The sequence below is a fragment of the Oncorhynchus gorbuscha genome, linkage group LG07 (assembly GCF_021184085.1).
Source record: "Oncorhynchus gorbuscha isolate QuinsamMale2020 ecotype Even-year linkage group LG07, OgorEven_v1.0, whole genome shotgun sequence".
NCBI lineage: Eukaryota > Metazoa > Chordata > Actinopteri > Salmoniformes > Salmonidae > Oncorhynchus > Oncorhynchus gorbuscha.
Window position 1 is genome coordinate 76,732,513 of NC_060179.1, and position 14,849 is coordinate 76,747,361.

At 42.9% G+C, this 14,849-nt stretch overlaps 2 protein-coding genes across 2 annotated transcripts; both read left to right on the plus strand.

Annotated features, from left to right (window-relative positions):
* Positions 1 to 1,624: 1,624 nt before the first annotated feature.
* On the plus strand, positions 1,625 to 7,700 carry LOC124040381 (serine protease HTRA2, mitochondrial-like). Its single transcript, XM_046357527.1, has 7 exons — positions 1,625 to 2,326; positions 2,666 to 2,870; positions 4,203 to 4,397; positions 5,634 to 5,775; positions 6,000 to 6,069; positions 6,191 to 6,286; positions 6,666 to 7,700. The coding sequence occupies exons 1-7, from the start codon at positions 1,854 to 1,856 to the stop codon at positions 6,829 to 6,831; spliced, it is 1,347 nt and encodes a 448-aa protein (XP_046213483.1). The 5' UTR covers positions 1,625 to 1,853; the 3' UTR covers positions 6,832 to 7,700.
* A 2,297-nt stretch (positions 7,701 to 9,997) lies between these two features.
* On the plus strand, positions 9,998 to 13,569 carry LOC124040383 (phenazine biosynthesis-like domain-containing protein 2). The gene is made up of 9 exons (XM_046357530.1): positions 9,998 to 10,767; positions 10,946 to 11,045; positions 11,305 to 11,403; positions 11,767 to 11,876; positions 12,574 to 12,603; positions 12,691 to 12,779; positions 12,895 to 13,070; positions 13,144 to 13,206; positions 13,383 to 13,569. Exons 1-9 carry the CDS (start codon positions 10,684 to 10,686, stop codon positions 13,493 to 13,495), a joined length of 864 nt encoding a protein of 287 aa, XP_046213486.1. The 5' UTR covers positions 9,998 to 10,683; the 3' UTR covers positions 13,496 to 13,569.
* The last annotated feature ends 1,280 nt before the right edge of the window (positions 13,570 to 14,849 follow it).

The following is a 14,849-nucleotide window of genomic DNA, read 5'->3' on the forward strand; positions in this document are numbered from 1 at the left end:
CTGCCAAACCAGCGCACACACAGTCTCCTTTAGCTGAACGGATGTGACGGCGGGATTCTAGAGTGACGGACGGTCCGGCTGAGCCAATGGCGGAAGACTACAGACTACACCGCAGCTGAACCAATCCAAAGATCCGATCTCCCAGGATAAACTTACTTTCTGTTTTGTATAAATTGTATTGTAACGGTTCACTCTTTCTCTTTTCCTGCTGTTCTGTGCGAGCGAACGGGAGAGCCGTATTTACGTGTACCAGATATTCTCACTCTGAATAAACTGTCGCTTGTAGTACAATTTTACCACCTTGTCTGAATCGATCCTTAACCGGCTCACCCTTCTACATATCCTTTTATCAACACTGCCTCAGCATATGACAACTTCTGCACTACTCTAACCCTGGAAACCTCAACCTGTCTCTCTCGCACAGGACATTTCTGACCCCCAGCACCATGGGCACCCCTACAATTAACACATACCACTACTTTCCCCAATACTACACATTCCTTTGTCTCATGCCCTTCTGCACATTTCTCACACATTGGACCCTACCTCCTACACATTGCTGCCACATGCCCATAAACTTGACACCTATAACATCTTAATATAATTCGGCACATACACACTCATACAGGATAACTTGTATATCCTAACTACACTTTGTCAGGCAAAGACTCAACTTCAAAACTTAAAATAACAGACAATGACTTTTCTGTTTCCCCACTCTCGCCACCCTGTTTGCGTCGCTCGTCGTTTGATGCGACGCATCACATATGTAACCGTTGTGAAATGGCTAGCTAAAATGCAAAAAAAATTAACTGGGCAAAGATTCCCGGTGTATGTGTAACAGTATTGCTTCCGTCCCTCTCCTCGCCCCTACCTGGGTTCGAACCAGGGACCCTCTGCACACATCGACAACAGGCACTGTTATCCATCGCTCCAAAAAACTCTGCAAGGGGAACAACTACTTCAAGTCTTTCAGGGCCGTCAAGGTATCTGCAATGTAGTCGGGCAGGAACGCAAACCGTATAAGTTTTACAGCCCACCGCACAGGGTAATGATACAGCTTTGGTCAAATTGACTTCAAAAGTTTTTTTTTTTGCATTTTAGCTAACGCTAACCTTAGGAAACCCTCTCCTAATTGACTACATTAAAATGCTGCCCATACTAAAATAGCATTTCTCCCACTAGAGGTTTCTATCATTCTCTATGGTCGTGATCTAGGTTGGGGACGTGTCCCCTAATTCTCCTAACCTGATAAGAATAAGTCACCTATAGGCCTGAAGTAACTAATCACCTATAGGCCTGCATTGCCGTGAATAGAGTGGGTGGAGTAGAAAGTATTGCTGGTCATTTAGACCTCACTCCCCCATGAAATAACACTTCGGTACCTAGAATAGTTATCTCTATAAGCCTATATGTATTTTTTAAACACTATTGCATTGGGGGCATTTATTTGACTTTGGAACATGTTTTAAAACCCAAATGTAATTCCAATGTCACTTAAATATGAACAAATATGAATCATGTTTAAATAATATTTATTAATAAATACAGGTTGACACTTCTATTACACGCGGGGCTTTTATTTAGAACGTTTCTGAAATTCTGTGACCCGGAAGTACTTTTTTTGTGTGTTACTCTACGAGACGCTGGTTATTTTTTCGACCTGGTTAGGTCGTGGTCTGATAGCTGGTACGTGGATCTAGCCAGTAGCCACAGTTTTATGATTACGTTTTTATAAATCCGTAGGTTACTACGGTCAGAAATAGTTGAAGATCCATATGGTCAAGAAAGGAGTGTGAATTGTTGAATTTGTTGTAAAAGTTATTTTACTGCATTCTGACTGATGCAACAACATGTCAACACATGTCAATCGTCCGCTCTTCTGGATAATCAGGAGGTACACTGGGGAATATCTCCGAAAATGTAACATTTTGAACGAGCGAACACTAGGACGAGTTTCCGGTGTTTCTGTCGGTTACAAACAGCACTCAACGGGAGACGCAAACACATGTCATGTCAACAATGTTCCGACCATTTGGAGCGCAGGAGGCGGCAGGGGCAGTGGCTCAGAGCGGACTTCTCTCAAGTCAGTTGCTGTTGGGTTGGGACTCGGTAGTGCGGCAGTTCTGCATTTCAGAGGGGACGAGGAGGACAACGTTTGTGAGAGGAGAGGTTTATTTTGTGATTCGATCCTAGAACGTGTCTTGCCAACAGCCCACTGTGCCTCTCCTTTTAAACCCGACAGTCCACGATTCAAGTTCAACTTCATTGCTGATGTGGTGGAAAAATCTACGCCCGCTGTCGTGTATATTGAAATCGTCGGCAGGTAAGATTACATGACCGCTTTGATGGGCTAGTTTGTTTTGATAACAAAATACAATAGTGCCAGTCCCGTTTGTGCTATCGTACCAACTCCTCCATGTCACTGATTATCATGTCATGTTTGGATTGGCAATGTTGGCAAGAGCACATACAGATCTGAGACCAAGATGATGATAACCCCTGACCGACAATTACTCTCCATCCAGGGACCCTGCACTGCATCTGACCCTATGACTTTCAATGTGTGTGTGTATCTAGGGGTTTTGTGAAAGGGCGTTCTAAATGTCCATTATAACCAATGAACAATAATGTAACCTGTAATGTTCAACTATGATACTGACAGGCACCCGTTCTCTGGTCGGGAAGTCCCCATCTCCAACGGTTCTGGTTTCATTGTCAGCAGTGATGGGCTCATAGTCACCAATGCCCATGTAGTGGCCAATAAGAGAGGAGTCCGGGTCAAGCTAACCAATGGGGAGACGTATAACGCCACTGTGCAAGACGTCGATCAGGTGGCGGACATAGCCACTATAAAAATCAATGCCCAGGTAAGAGGTTATGATTGAGGCATGACACTCACCCTACCCTCTCGGTCTGTCTCTCTCCACTCTTTATATCACCCTCTGTAGCATGTTCTCCTCTCTGTAGCACCCTCTCCGTCTCTCTCTCTCCTCTGTATCACCGTCTCTCTCTCCTCTGTATCACCCTCTCCGTCTCTCTCTCTCCTCTGTAGCACCCTCTCCGTCTCTCGCTCTCCTCTGTAGCACCCTCTCCGTCTCTCGCTCTTCTCCGTAGCACCCTCTCTTTCTCTTCTCCGTAGCACCCTCTCCGTCTCTCTCTCTTCTCTGTAGCACCCTCTCCGTCTCTCTCTCTTCTCTGTAGCACCCTCTCCGTCTTTCTCTCCTCTGTAGCACCCTCTCCGTCTCTCTCTCTCCTCTGTAGCACCCTCTCCGTCTCTCTCTCTCCTCTGTAGCACCCTCTCCGTCTCTCGCTCTTCTCTGTAGCACCCTCTCCGTCTCTCTCTCCTCTCTGTAGCACCCTCTCCGTCTCTCTCTCTTCTCTGTAGCACCCTCTCCGTCTCTCTCTCTTCTCTGTAGCACCCTCTCCGTCTCTCTCTCCTCTCTGTAGCACCCTCTCCGTCTCTCTCTCTTCTCTGTAGCACCCTCTCCGTCTCTCTCTCTCTGTAGCACCCTCTCCGTCTCTCTCTCTTCTCTGTAGCACCCTCTCCGTCTCTCTCTCTTCTCTGTAGCACCCTCTCCGTCTCTCTCTCTTCTCTGTAGCACCGTCTCTCTCTCTTCTCTGTAGCACCGTCTCTCTCTCTTCTCTGTAGCACCGTCTCTCTCTCTTCTCTGTAGCACCGTCTCTCTCTCTTCTCTGTAGCACCGTCTCTCTCTCTTCTCTGTAGCACCGTCTCTCTCTCTTCTCTGTAGCACCGTCTCTCTCTCTTCTCTGTAGCACCGTCTCTCTCTCTTCTCTGTAGCACCCTCTCCGTCTCTCTCTCTCTCCTCTCTGTAGCACCCTCTCCGTCTCTCTCTCTCCTCTCTGTAGCACCCTCTCCGTCTCTCTCTCTCCTCTCTGTAGCACCCTCTCCGTCACTCTCTCTTCTGTAGCACCCTCTCCGTCTCTCTCTCTCCTCTCTGTAGCACCCTCTCCGTCACTCTCTCTTCTGTAGCACCCTCTCCGTCTCTCTCCCTTCTCTGTAGCACCCTCTCCTCTTTGTATCACGCTCTCAGTCTGTCGTCTCTGTAGCCCCCTCTCCCTACCCTCGAACTGTCTCTCCTCTGTATCACCATCTCCATCTTTATAGCACCCTTTCAGTCTCTGTCCTTTCTGCAGCCCCCTCTCCCTACCCTCTAACTGTGTCTCTCTCCTCTCTGTAGCACCCTCTCCCTACCCTCTCTCTGGGGCTGTCGTCGGATGTGCGTCAGGGGGAGTTTGTGGTTGCCATGGGCAGCCCGTTTGCCCTGAGGAACACCATCACGTCAGGTATCGTCTCTTCAGTCCATCGGGGCAGCAAGGAGCTGGGTCTGTCCAAACCCAACATGGACTATATCCAGACAGACGCTGCCATCGATGTGAGTACCCTGGTCTGTTTACAGTAACCATAACCTGCTAGTAAATCATTGACAGTAACCCTAGCCTGCTAGTAAAGCATTGACTCTAACCCTAGCCTGCTAGTAAAGCATTGACTCTAACCCTAGCAAAGCATTGACTCTAACCCTAGCCTGCTAGTAAAGCATTGGCTCTAACCCTAGCCTGCTAGTAAAGCATTGGCTCTAACCCTAGCCTGCTAGTAAAGCATTGACTCTAACCCTAGCCTGCTAGTAAAGCATTGACTCTAACCCTAGCCTGCTAGTAAAGCATTGACTCTAACCCTAGCCTGCTAGTAAAGCATTGACTCTAACCCTAGCCTGCTAGTAAAGCATTGACTCTAACACTAGCCTGCTAGTAAAGCATTGACTAGCAGGCTAGTAAAGCGTTGGACTAGTAACCGGAAGGTTGCGAGTTCAAACCCCCGAGCTGACAAGGTACAAATCTGTCGTTCTGCCCCTGAACAGGCAGTTAACCCACTTCCTAGGCTGTCATTGAATATAAGAATGTGTTCTTAACTGACTTGCCTGGTTAAAAAGGTAAAATTTAAAAATATATATTTTTTTAAACCTAGCCTGCTAGTAAAGCATTGACAGTGACCCTAACCTGCTAGTAAAGCATTGACAGTGACCCTAACCTGCTAGTAAAGCATTGACAGTGACCCTAACCTGCTAGTAAAGCATTGACAGTGACCCTAACCTGCTAGTAAAGCATTGACAGTGAAGTGACCCTAACCTGCTAGTAAAGCATTGACAGTGACTCTAACCTGCTAGTAAAGCATTGACAGTGACCCTAACCTGCTAGTAAAGCATTGACAGTGACCCTAACCTGCTAGTAAAGCATTGACAGTGACCCTAACCTGCTAGTAAAGCATTGACAGTGACCCTAACCTGCTAGTAAAGCATTGACAGTGACCCTAACCTGCTAGTAAAGCATTGACAGTGACCCTAACCTGCTTGTAAAGCTTTGTGGTTCACTGCTGTCGACGTAACTCCACTGGTCTGGTCATGGATGTGAACTAATTGCCAGTAGTAATTTAGTAGACACTCTTATCCAGATAAATGTACAATCGGTGCTTCCAGCTTGTAAGGAACGAGTTGTATAAACAACCACACATCACAAGCCCCTATCTGCAAAATCAGAGCTAGTAGGAGTAAAGCATTATGTTCTCCAAATGTATGACACGATCAATAATGCTTCTGGATTGTTCTGTCTTGCAGTTTGGGAATTCTGGAGGGCCTCTGATTAATCTGGATGGTGAGGTGATCGGCATCAACACCATGAAGGTGACGGCAGGGATCTCCTTCGCGATCCCCTCGGATCACGTCAAACACTTCCTGAACCAAGCCTCCGACAAGAAGAGTGAGTTACTTTACCGTGCTGACAAAGTGCCATAGCCTGGTCCCAGATCTGTTTGTGCTGTCCTGCCAATTCCTATGTTGGCTCCTATGGTCATTGTGTGACAATAGGACTAGGTCAGACACCACCAACAGGTCTGAGACCAGGCTAATAAGACCATAGACCCACTACCTTGAAGTTATTTGCACTTCTTGGAAGTTTAAGGTTTTTGTGATTGTCTCTCCTAGAGTCTCGATTGGGGGTGTTGGACACCAAGCGGAGATACATCGGGGTCATGATGCTGACCCTGACTCCAAGGTAAAGGTCATATGACAGCTATTGTGCTGCACCTGAGTGAACAGGAAAGCTATCACCTACCTGGGGTAGGATGAATGACAGTGGAGGAATTAGCCATAGTTGGATGTCTATTCTGTTGCAGTATCATTGCTGAGTTGAAGCTGAGGGATCCCTCCTTCCCTGATGTCACTTACGGGATCATGATCCACCGGGTCATCATGGGCTCTCCAGCCAACAGGTGAGCACCGTGTAATGTTCATATAAGGTCTCCATATTCAATTCAACTGTGATGTGTACATTGTTTATTCTTTCTTTGTGCGTCAGTGAAATACACTTAAGAATGAATGAATGTGGAATGCACTCTAAAGGTGTATTTCAAAAAAAAAATCCAGGGCAGGTATGAAGCTAGGTGACAGTGTCGTTATAACCCTCCACAGGGCAGGTATGAAGCTAGGTGACAGTGTCGTTATAACCCTCCACAGGGCAGGTATGAAGCTAGGTGACAGTGTCGTTATAACCCTCCACAGGGCAGGTATGAAGCCAGGTGACAGTGTCGTTATAACCCTCCACAGGGCAGGTATGAAGCCAGGTGACAGTGTCGTTATAACCCTCCACAGGGCAGGTATGAAGCCAGGTGACATAGTGCTGGAGATCAATGGCACCAAGGTGAACACGTCAGAGGAGATTTACAATGCCGTGAGGACCAGCGACAGCATCACCATGGTGATCAGAAGGGGTCAGGACCTACTCAGACTACACATGACCCCAGAGTTCACAGAGTGATGTCATCAAACATTGCCAGTTAGTGGAGCTGCATGATATAGAGGTAGTGTACGAAGAAGAGGACAGTTGGTGCACTGAAGAGGACGGGGATACTGAATGATCCCACCCACAACATGCTATCACATCACTGTCTGTGTGGTTCTACACATTAAATAAACCACAGGACAGAAGTCATGTAAGATATAAAGATGGCCTATTAACAGATAGCAGCTGACTTTAAAGCCGTCTGACTGATATACGAATCACCTTGTATCATAAATAACTACTCCAATATTATTTGTAGATCCATCAGTCACAATTTACGACACATCGCAGTTTTGATGCTCTCGAACACTGCCTACCATGGGTTTACAGTCGTGAGATAAGATGGGCTGTGATTAACACAGTATTAGATACTGTAACTGAAGGCTGAAGGAAGTGACAGTTGGTTGTGACTGATTGGGTTCAAACCAAGACACTGCCCTCAACAGACCACCATGTGAATTATAATGAAACAGATACTTCTAACATGTTGAGCTATAAGGCTCTGCACTGAAGTATTTACAGTTATGACATCAATACACAGTACATCCATCATCAATTGACTTGTATTGTTTTGGGATTTAATTACAACCTCATTGAAGAGCTGATATAACCAACAAGGGGTGTGATTCAATCCGATCTGTAGTAGATCTGCGATATAGCGTGCTTGACATTATAAAGGTAATTTTTAATACAACCAACATATGAAATGTTTACCATTAATGCTATCTCTGCAAATGCGGTGAAATTGTCTTTAAAAGTTGCATTGTCTGCATGTGCTTTCAGATTAAATCCCGCCCAAGGTTGTAATTAGGGTTTTCCTTATAATACACTATCAGTTGTGTGCACAATATTTTTACTGAAAGTCAAACTATTTTTAAACGTTGATATTTCTAAGTCAGATACAGTCCTACCAATCTCAGCATCCCAGAACAGAAAACCTCACATACGTTAGTCTGAGAGATTACTGTACAACACACTTTACTTGTTTGTTTTTGGTAAAGCAGGTAGGTTAGCATATTTCCCTTTCTACTTCCTGCCTGTGTCTTAAATAGTGTGGTGAGAAGAAGGTATTGGGTTTAAGCCAAAAAAGTAAATAAACATGAGCACCACAGTGTCTAACTTCAGTGATGCTCTACCAAGGGGTTCCAGCAGACAGCTTTGACCTACTACAGTAGCCATGTTGGTCTATTGTATTTCAAACAACATATAGACAGGTTACATAGGATTCAAAACTACTGTAGTAGGTCCAAGCTGTGTGCTGGATAACCTTATTAGAGCATTGTTGAAGTAGGCATTGTGGTGCTCATGTGATTTTCCTTTTTTCGACCAGACAAATGCCTGCGTTTAAATGCCTGCCTGAAAATGTTGTTTAATTTCCATGTTTTTTTTTTACACAAAGTAATTATACAACATTTCCACAAGCAAAAGATGTCTTTTTTGTAATTTTCACATCAAATTATGTTAAAAAAAATTGAAGTGTTGGACCTGAAAATGTGGACTCAATTGTAAACAAATTTGTCAGAGATGGAGAAGTATGCACTCTGGAAAGATATGGATATGCAAACACCCCAGATTTAGACATTCGAGTGGCGTGACAACCACAAACTCAAAAATAACAAATGCAAATACATATTACCTTACAGTCAATGTCTCTAGTCTCATCCTCAGATGCAGTTGGAACGGAGTTGATAACCTATAGCAATGAAAAGTATGAGCTAAAGGTCTGTTACCGGTGGCTATTTTAGGTTGTACCGGTATGTCAGATTAGCGAAATTGCCAATTTCTCAGCCTCTGAGTACCACAGAAACACTTTGAATGAATAGCAGACATGTTCATAACAAGTGGCTATGGATGAAGATCAAAATATCTGTTCAAAAACATATTTTAAAAACAAATTTAACTACATGTTAAAATATGATTATTTTAGGGAATTTAAACCATTTCTTAGCTAAATATAGCTAGGTTTCCTCGCTTGTTGGTTAGCTAGCAAGCCATTGCTAGCGCTCCTTTGGCTGGTACAACTTTATTTTAGTTAACTAGCTGATCAAAACAACCACATTCATTGGCTCAAATCAGAAACAGCTCACCGATAACAACCCATTTTCATGTCTGGATGCATTTTATTAAATAAAGGGTGGCGACAATGAAGAATCTCATATATTTTGGTTTGTTTAACACTATTATGTGTTGATGTCTACACTATTATTCTACATTGTAGAAAAAAAATATTTAAAAAACCTGGAAGGAGTAAGTTTGTCCAAAATTGACTGGTACTGTATATATCTAATTTTTTATACCACTCTGAGACCGGAAAATATTCTAAGTAGGTACTTTTCATGAACGTAAAAACATTCCAGTTCAATCTTCAAGACTTCAAGGTTTAGTTAACTCCGTTTTAGAACATCCCCCTCAGTCCACTCACTCTTGAGATAACATGGAAACCATCACCATGGCCTAAAACCAAAAAATAAATAAATCCAGAAATTAAAAACATTGATTCAACCATTGTCATCTGCGTGTTTTCTGAAATACAGGCAGATGATGGTATTAGAGGAGATGATGGAAAGTATTTACCCATTTTAGATGCTCCACTAGCAGTTGAGTTTAAGAAGAGCTCAATATATCAATGTTCTGCAGAACGAACGAAAAAAACCTCATAATTATTTATGTAATGGTTCTCATTGAAAGGGGTTGTCATAACGGGGCAATAGTTAAAACTTATTATGGCTGCAGGGGCTGTATCGAGTAGCTTGGATGAAAGGTGCCCAGAGTAAACGGCCTGCTCTTCACCGTCGAAACCGGATGCAGTTAATTGCCCTCTTAATTGGAGGTCCAATTCACAAACGTTATCCACCCCAGCCCTCGATTTTACAACCGATTTTGCTCGAGGGAGCAAGTGAAGAACTTTAATCACTTGTGGAGTTGATATGACCCACAATTCAATGCAAACTTTAGTCACGTGTCAAACTCCGGCGTACAGGAAGTCTCAAATGTAATCAACATGACTGCGTTTTTGGCATGTCAGACAAAATTACAAAACTAGATTTCTCTCTCTCTCTCTCTCTCTCTCTCTCTCTCTCTCTCTCTCTCTCTCTCTCTCTCTCTCTCTCTCTCTCTCTCTCTCTCTCTATATATATATTTTTAAAATGTAGCTAGTTTCATAAACATATTTTGGGGAATTCTGATATTTATTGGAATAAATGGCCAAACTATAAAACTAGCTAGCTACCTGACAGTTACGTTAGTTTTAACTAGCTATGTTCGCTTGCTAGGTACCTTTTTAAATACGTTTTTAAGATCAATATTTCCACCAAGGAGGTTGCCTCTCCAATCATCACTCCCACTCGCTTAGGCAAGGGACATACGGTATACTCGGATTTGACGATGTAAAACGTAATTCGAGGGTTTAGGACCCAAGGCTGTAGTTTGTACTGCTGCCTATATATGATCAAAATAGTCTAGGTGGGGTTCTCTCATTGTCTCCTCTTTACAAGGATTTTGAAACAAAATACACATTTACCCTGGGCAGATGCCTACCTACAGTTTCGATCAAATCAATTAAATAAAGATAGCTAGGAGACCAGAGTTGCCTAACCTTTTTCACCTGCACTGGTCTGAAAGCGCAATATTTTGGGCCTATTCTATGGGGAGATTGTCTAGCCAAGCCAGCCCTATCAAGTCGGTGCAGACGAAGAAAATGTGAGGAAGCAATAGACTTTAGACTCTTGGAATGATACACCCTCTGGTTAAAGTTTATTTGGAGGCGTGCAGCTGTTAAAGGTATTAATTTCTCTCCGTGAAATCAGCACAGGTCTACTCTAGTAAGTAATGGAGATTCCAGTATTCACTGTTGATGCGTTTACCAACTTACCTTTCAAAGGAAATCCTGCAGCAGTTTGTCTGCTTTTACATGTAAGTACACTTTTTTTTCTACTTGGGCAAATAATACATGATTACATGTCATTGCATATATTCATGTATTGCTGAATAATCAACATGAGTATTTGCTTTAAGTTATCTTACCACAGGTATACTGAAATATTACCAATGTAATCATGCAAAAAAAATACTGTTGACTTCTCAACCAAAGGAATTGCAGGATGATATGTACCAGAACATTGCTGCTGAGATGAACCTGTCAGAGACTGCCTTCATCATACGGCTGAATTCAAAAGATGACTTCAGCTCAGGTATCTTTTTTTGGACATTCTGAAATAGAGTTGTAACTTACAAATGTATTCGATATCAAAAGGTATGCCACTTTTACCATTTTCTGTGCAGAAGTTTGCAAATCTGCCATCTGGTGGCAATCTATTTTATTGCAATTAACTAAGAGGGGGTTACTGCTGCCAATGAGAGTAGATGGGGATTGAGGAAAGAACATGTAAATCAACTCACCACAACTTCCTAAAAAGACTGACGTGGGAACTTGTATGTGTTGTATTGAAGGAGCACGCTTTCGTTTGCGTTGGTTCACCCCCACCACCGAGGTTCCTCTGTGTGGCCATGCCACCCTGGCTTCAGCTGCAGTACTGTTTTACAAAAAAAGTAAGAATGACAGTGACGACATTAAACAATAAGGCACGGGGGGGGTGGTATGTCAATGTGGAGTGCCTGGACACAGCCCTTAGCCGTGGTATATTGGCCATATACCACAAACCCACAAGGTGCCTTATTGCTATTATAAACTGGTTACAAACATAATTACAACAGTACAAATAAATGTTTTGTCATACCCGTGGTATACGGTCTCATATACCACTGCTTTCAGCCAATCGGCATTCAGGGCTCGAACCATCAAGTTTATAGTACAGTATCTCACATGTAAGCAAGTGAATTGCAACAAGTACACACTTTATCTATAGACTGCAATTCAATTAACTGTTTCTATCCTACAACACCTTCCTTCAGAAAATGTCAACTCAACAGTGGTATTTGAGACATTGAGTGGAGAGCTGTATGTGCGACAACAAGGGGAATCTATAGTGATGGATTTCCCCCTGAACAAACCTACTCCTGTGGTAGGTGATGGAATCAATGTGGTACATTCATGTTCAGCATGTTATATATACTGAGTATACCAAACATTAGGAACACCTACCTAATATTGTAGGCCGTCATTGTGAATAAGAATTTGTTCTTAACTGACTTGCCTAGTTAAATAGAAAAAAATTAGTTGCACCCCCTTTTGCCCTCAGAACAGCCTTAATTCGTTGGGGTATGGACAAGGTGTCAAGCGTTCCACAGGGATGCTGACCCATGTTGACTCCAATGCTTCCCACAGATGTGTCAAGTTCCCTGGATGTTCTTTGGGTGATGGACCTTTCTTGATTAAACACGAGAAACTGTTGAGTGTGAAAAACCCAGCAGTGCTGCAGTTCTTGACACAAACCGGTGCACCTGGCACCTACTACCATACCCCGTTCAAAGGCACTTAACTTTTGTCTTGCCCATTCACACTATGAATGGCACACATACACAATCGTTGTCTCAAGGCTTGTATATCCTTTTTTTACCTGTCTCCTCCCCTTCATCTACACTGATTGAAGTGGATTTAACAGGTGACCATAGCTTTCTCCTGGTCAGTCTGTCATGGAAAGAGCAGGTGTGCTTAATGTTTTGTGCACTCAGTGCACATGCTATTATAAATATTGCATCAAAGCCTTTGCAAATCAATGTAACTTTTTAAATGATCTAATTTAAGCTTAATATCCGCAGGGTCTTAATGAATTTAAAGACATAGTTAAAGTAAGTGCGTCATCATTCTTACCACTGTTTCTATAATTTATGGTGAAGAATAAGACTTGATGTGACAGTCTGAATGTGTATGTGCAGGCTGCTGTGGGAGACCAGCCAGTTCAAGAAGTGTGCCTCTGTGCCATCACCAAAATGCTAATGGTGTGCCTTGCTGACAGTTGTGACAGGTAACATTCAAATATATAATAAAAACACTCATTATCCCTGGGCTGTTGGGAAATGGAGAGGATGGAAGGGCAACCTAACCTGAAAGGGATTGAAACAGTGAGTCTTGGGTTATAGGTCAGTGCTCACATCCCTGCAGCCAGACCCAGCAGTTCTGCTTCGTGTAGACACTGGCGGGAGGGTTAGGGGTCTGCTTGTCACCAGTATTGGAGACCCTGGCTGTCAGCCTGGCTATGACTTCTACTCCAGAAACTTCTTCCCCTGGTTCGGGGTTCCCGAGGACCCTGTGACTGGTAAGAACAGAGGACATTGGCCAGTCTTATTCTTTAATATATATATATATATATTATTAACATTTTGTTTCAGGCTCTGCGCATACTGTCCTTGCGGGCTACTGGTCAGAGAAACTTGGCAAGAAAAAGATGCTGGGTGGGTAATCTAAACAGTATTACAACATGGAGGTCAAATTCCATTGCACAGAACAATACATTTACAGATATTGGTGGACATGTACATCTTGAGTCCAGTAAAATCCAATCAATAATCACATAATTTGAAGAACTGCCACTACTAACATACTATATTTCCCCCCCCCTGTGTGACAGCCTATCAGTGCTCTAGCCGTGGTGGCGAGCTGGATCTTGAACTACAGGATGATGGCAGGCTCAATATCGCTGGCCAGGCGGTAACCGTCCTGCAGGGGATTCTCACTGTGTAGAGACTATGCTGTTTACTCAGAACTAGCCAAATGTTCAACAGGAGCATAGCAATTAAATGTTTAAAAAACTCTGACTGTGTCTACAAATTATTTGGGTTTTGAGAGATTATTCCATTGTGTCAAGTTGTTAGTCAACATTCAGCATACAATCCTCACTATTTGTACAGTGAAGCTAAAATTTTAAATAAAATAAAAAAATTGGATATGAGATCAAGTTTTGAATATGAGGTGACTACTGAATGTCACCTTTAAATTGGGGGTAATTTTCATACATATCGGTTTTACCATTTTTTAATTTTTTTAATTTGACCTTTATTTAACTAGGCAAGTCAGTTAAGAACAAATTCTTATTTTCAATGACAGCCTAGGAACAATGGGTTAACTGCCTGTTCAGGGGCAGAACGACAGATTTGTACAATGTCAGCTCGGGGATTTGAACTTGCAACCTCCCGGTTACTAGTCCAACGCTCTAACCACTAGGCTACCCTGCCGCCCCATTAAGGAAGCTCAGTTTATTTAAACCAAAAGCTGTATTTTGGGTGTAAATGACATGTTATAGAAGGTTCCAAACATTGTTTGTTTGTTTGTTTGCTTGTTGAAATTTCACTTGGTTTTGAGAAACGTCCCCTGCCAGCAATATACTTTCTGATGCTCATTCTGCAGTGTAGGGGTTTAGATAAAACATGAACCAAAGCAACAACAACGAAAAACACACACCCAAATACATCTTTTAAGAAACGGAAGCACTCTCAGTATAGTGATGCAGGTCTTTAGATGTTATACACATGAAATTGTGCCATACCAAACTGTATCTGCAAAGTTATATTCCATTTTGTTTTCCCTTTCCAGCTGTGATATCTACGTGTAGTCCGCCTATGCAAACGCAAAGAAAGTACGACTCATCGTACAAAATGGAATATGATGTTGCAGATAAAATTCGCAACGACACAGTTTCATGTGTTCAACATCTAAAGACCTGCATCACTATACTGAGAGCATTCAGAGCATTCAAGCACTGTTTGCATGTTCTTCACAAAGAGGGCAACAGATGCTACTGAGCCAGATGTCTATGTGTCAGGGGAGAAGCTCCAGGTGGTATCCGATTTTAAGTACCTTGGCATCATACTTGATTCCAACCTCTCTTTTAAAAAGCATGTGAAAAAGGTAATTCAAATAACCAAATTCAACCTAGCTAATTTCCGATTTATACGAAATTGTTTGACTACAGAGGTAGCAAAACTGTACTTCAATTCTATGATACTCCCCCACTTAACATACTGCTTGACTAGTTGGGCCCAAGCTTGCTGTACAACATTAAAACCTATTCAGTCTGTCTACAAACAGGCTCTCAAAG

Bases quoted from the DNA above. Each gene is read 5' to 3' on its own strand.
- LOC124040381 (XM_046357527.1), top strand. From the start codon at position 1,854: ATGTCAACACATGTCAATCGTCCGCTCTTCTGGATAATCAGGAGGTAC. The intron at 2,327-2,665 runs GTAAGATTACAT...TGATACTGACAG, and splicing joins TATATTGAAATCGTCGGCAG to GCACCCGTTCTCTGGTCGGG. The intron at 6,287-6,665 runs GTGAGCACCGTG...AACCCTCCACAG, and splicing joins ATGGGCTCTCCAGCCAACAG to GGCAGGTATGAAGCCAGGTG.
- LOC124040383 (XM_046357530.1), top strand. From the start codon at position 10,684: ATGGAGATTCCAGTATTCACTGTTGATGCGTTTACCAACTTACCTTTC. The intron at 10,768-10,945 runs GTAAGTACACTT...TCTCAACCAAAG, and splicing joins CAGTTTGTCTGCTTTTACAT to GAATTGCAGGATGATATGTA. The intron at 13,207-13,382 runs GTGGGTAATCTA...CCTGTGTGACAG, and splicing joins TGGCAAGAAAAAGATGCTGG to CCTATCAGTGCTCTAGCCGT.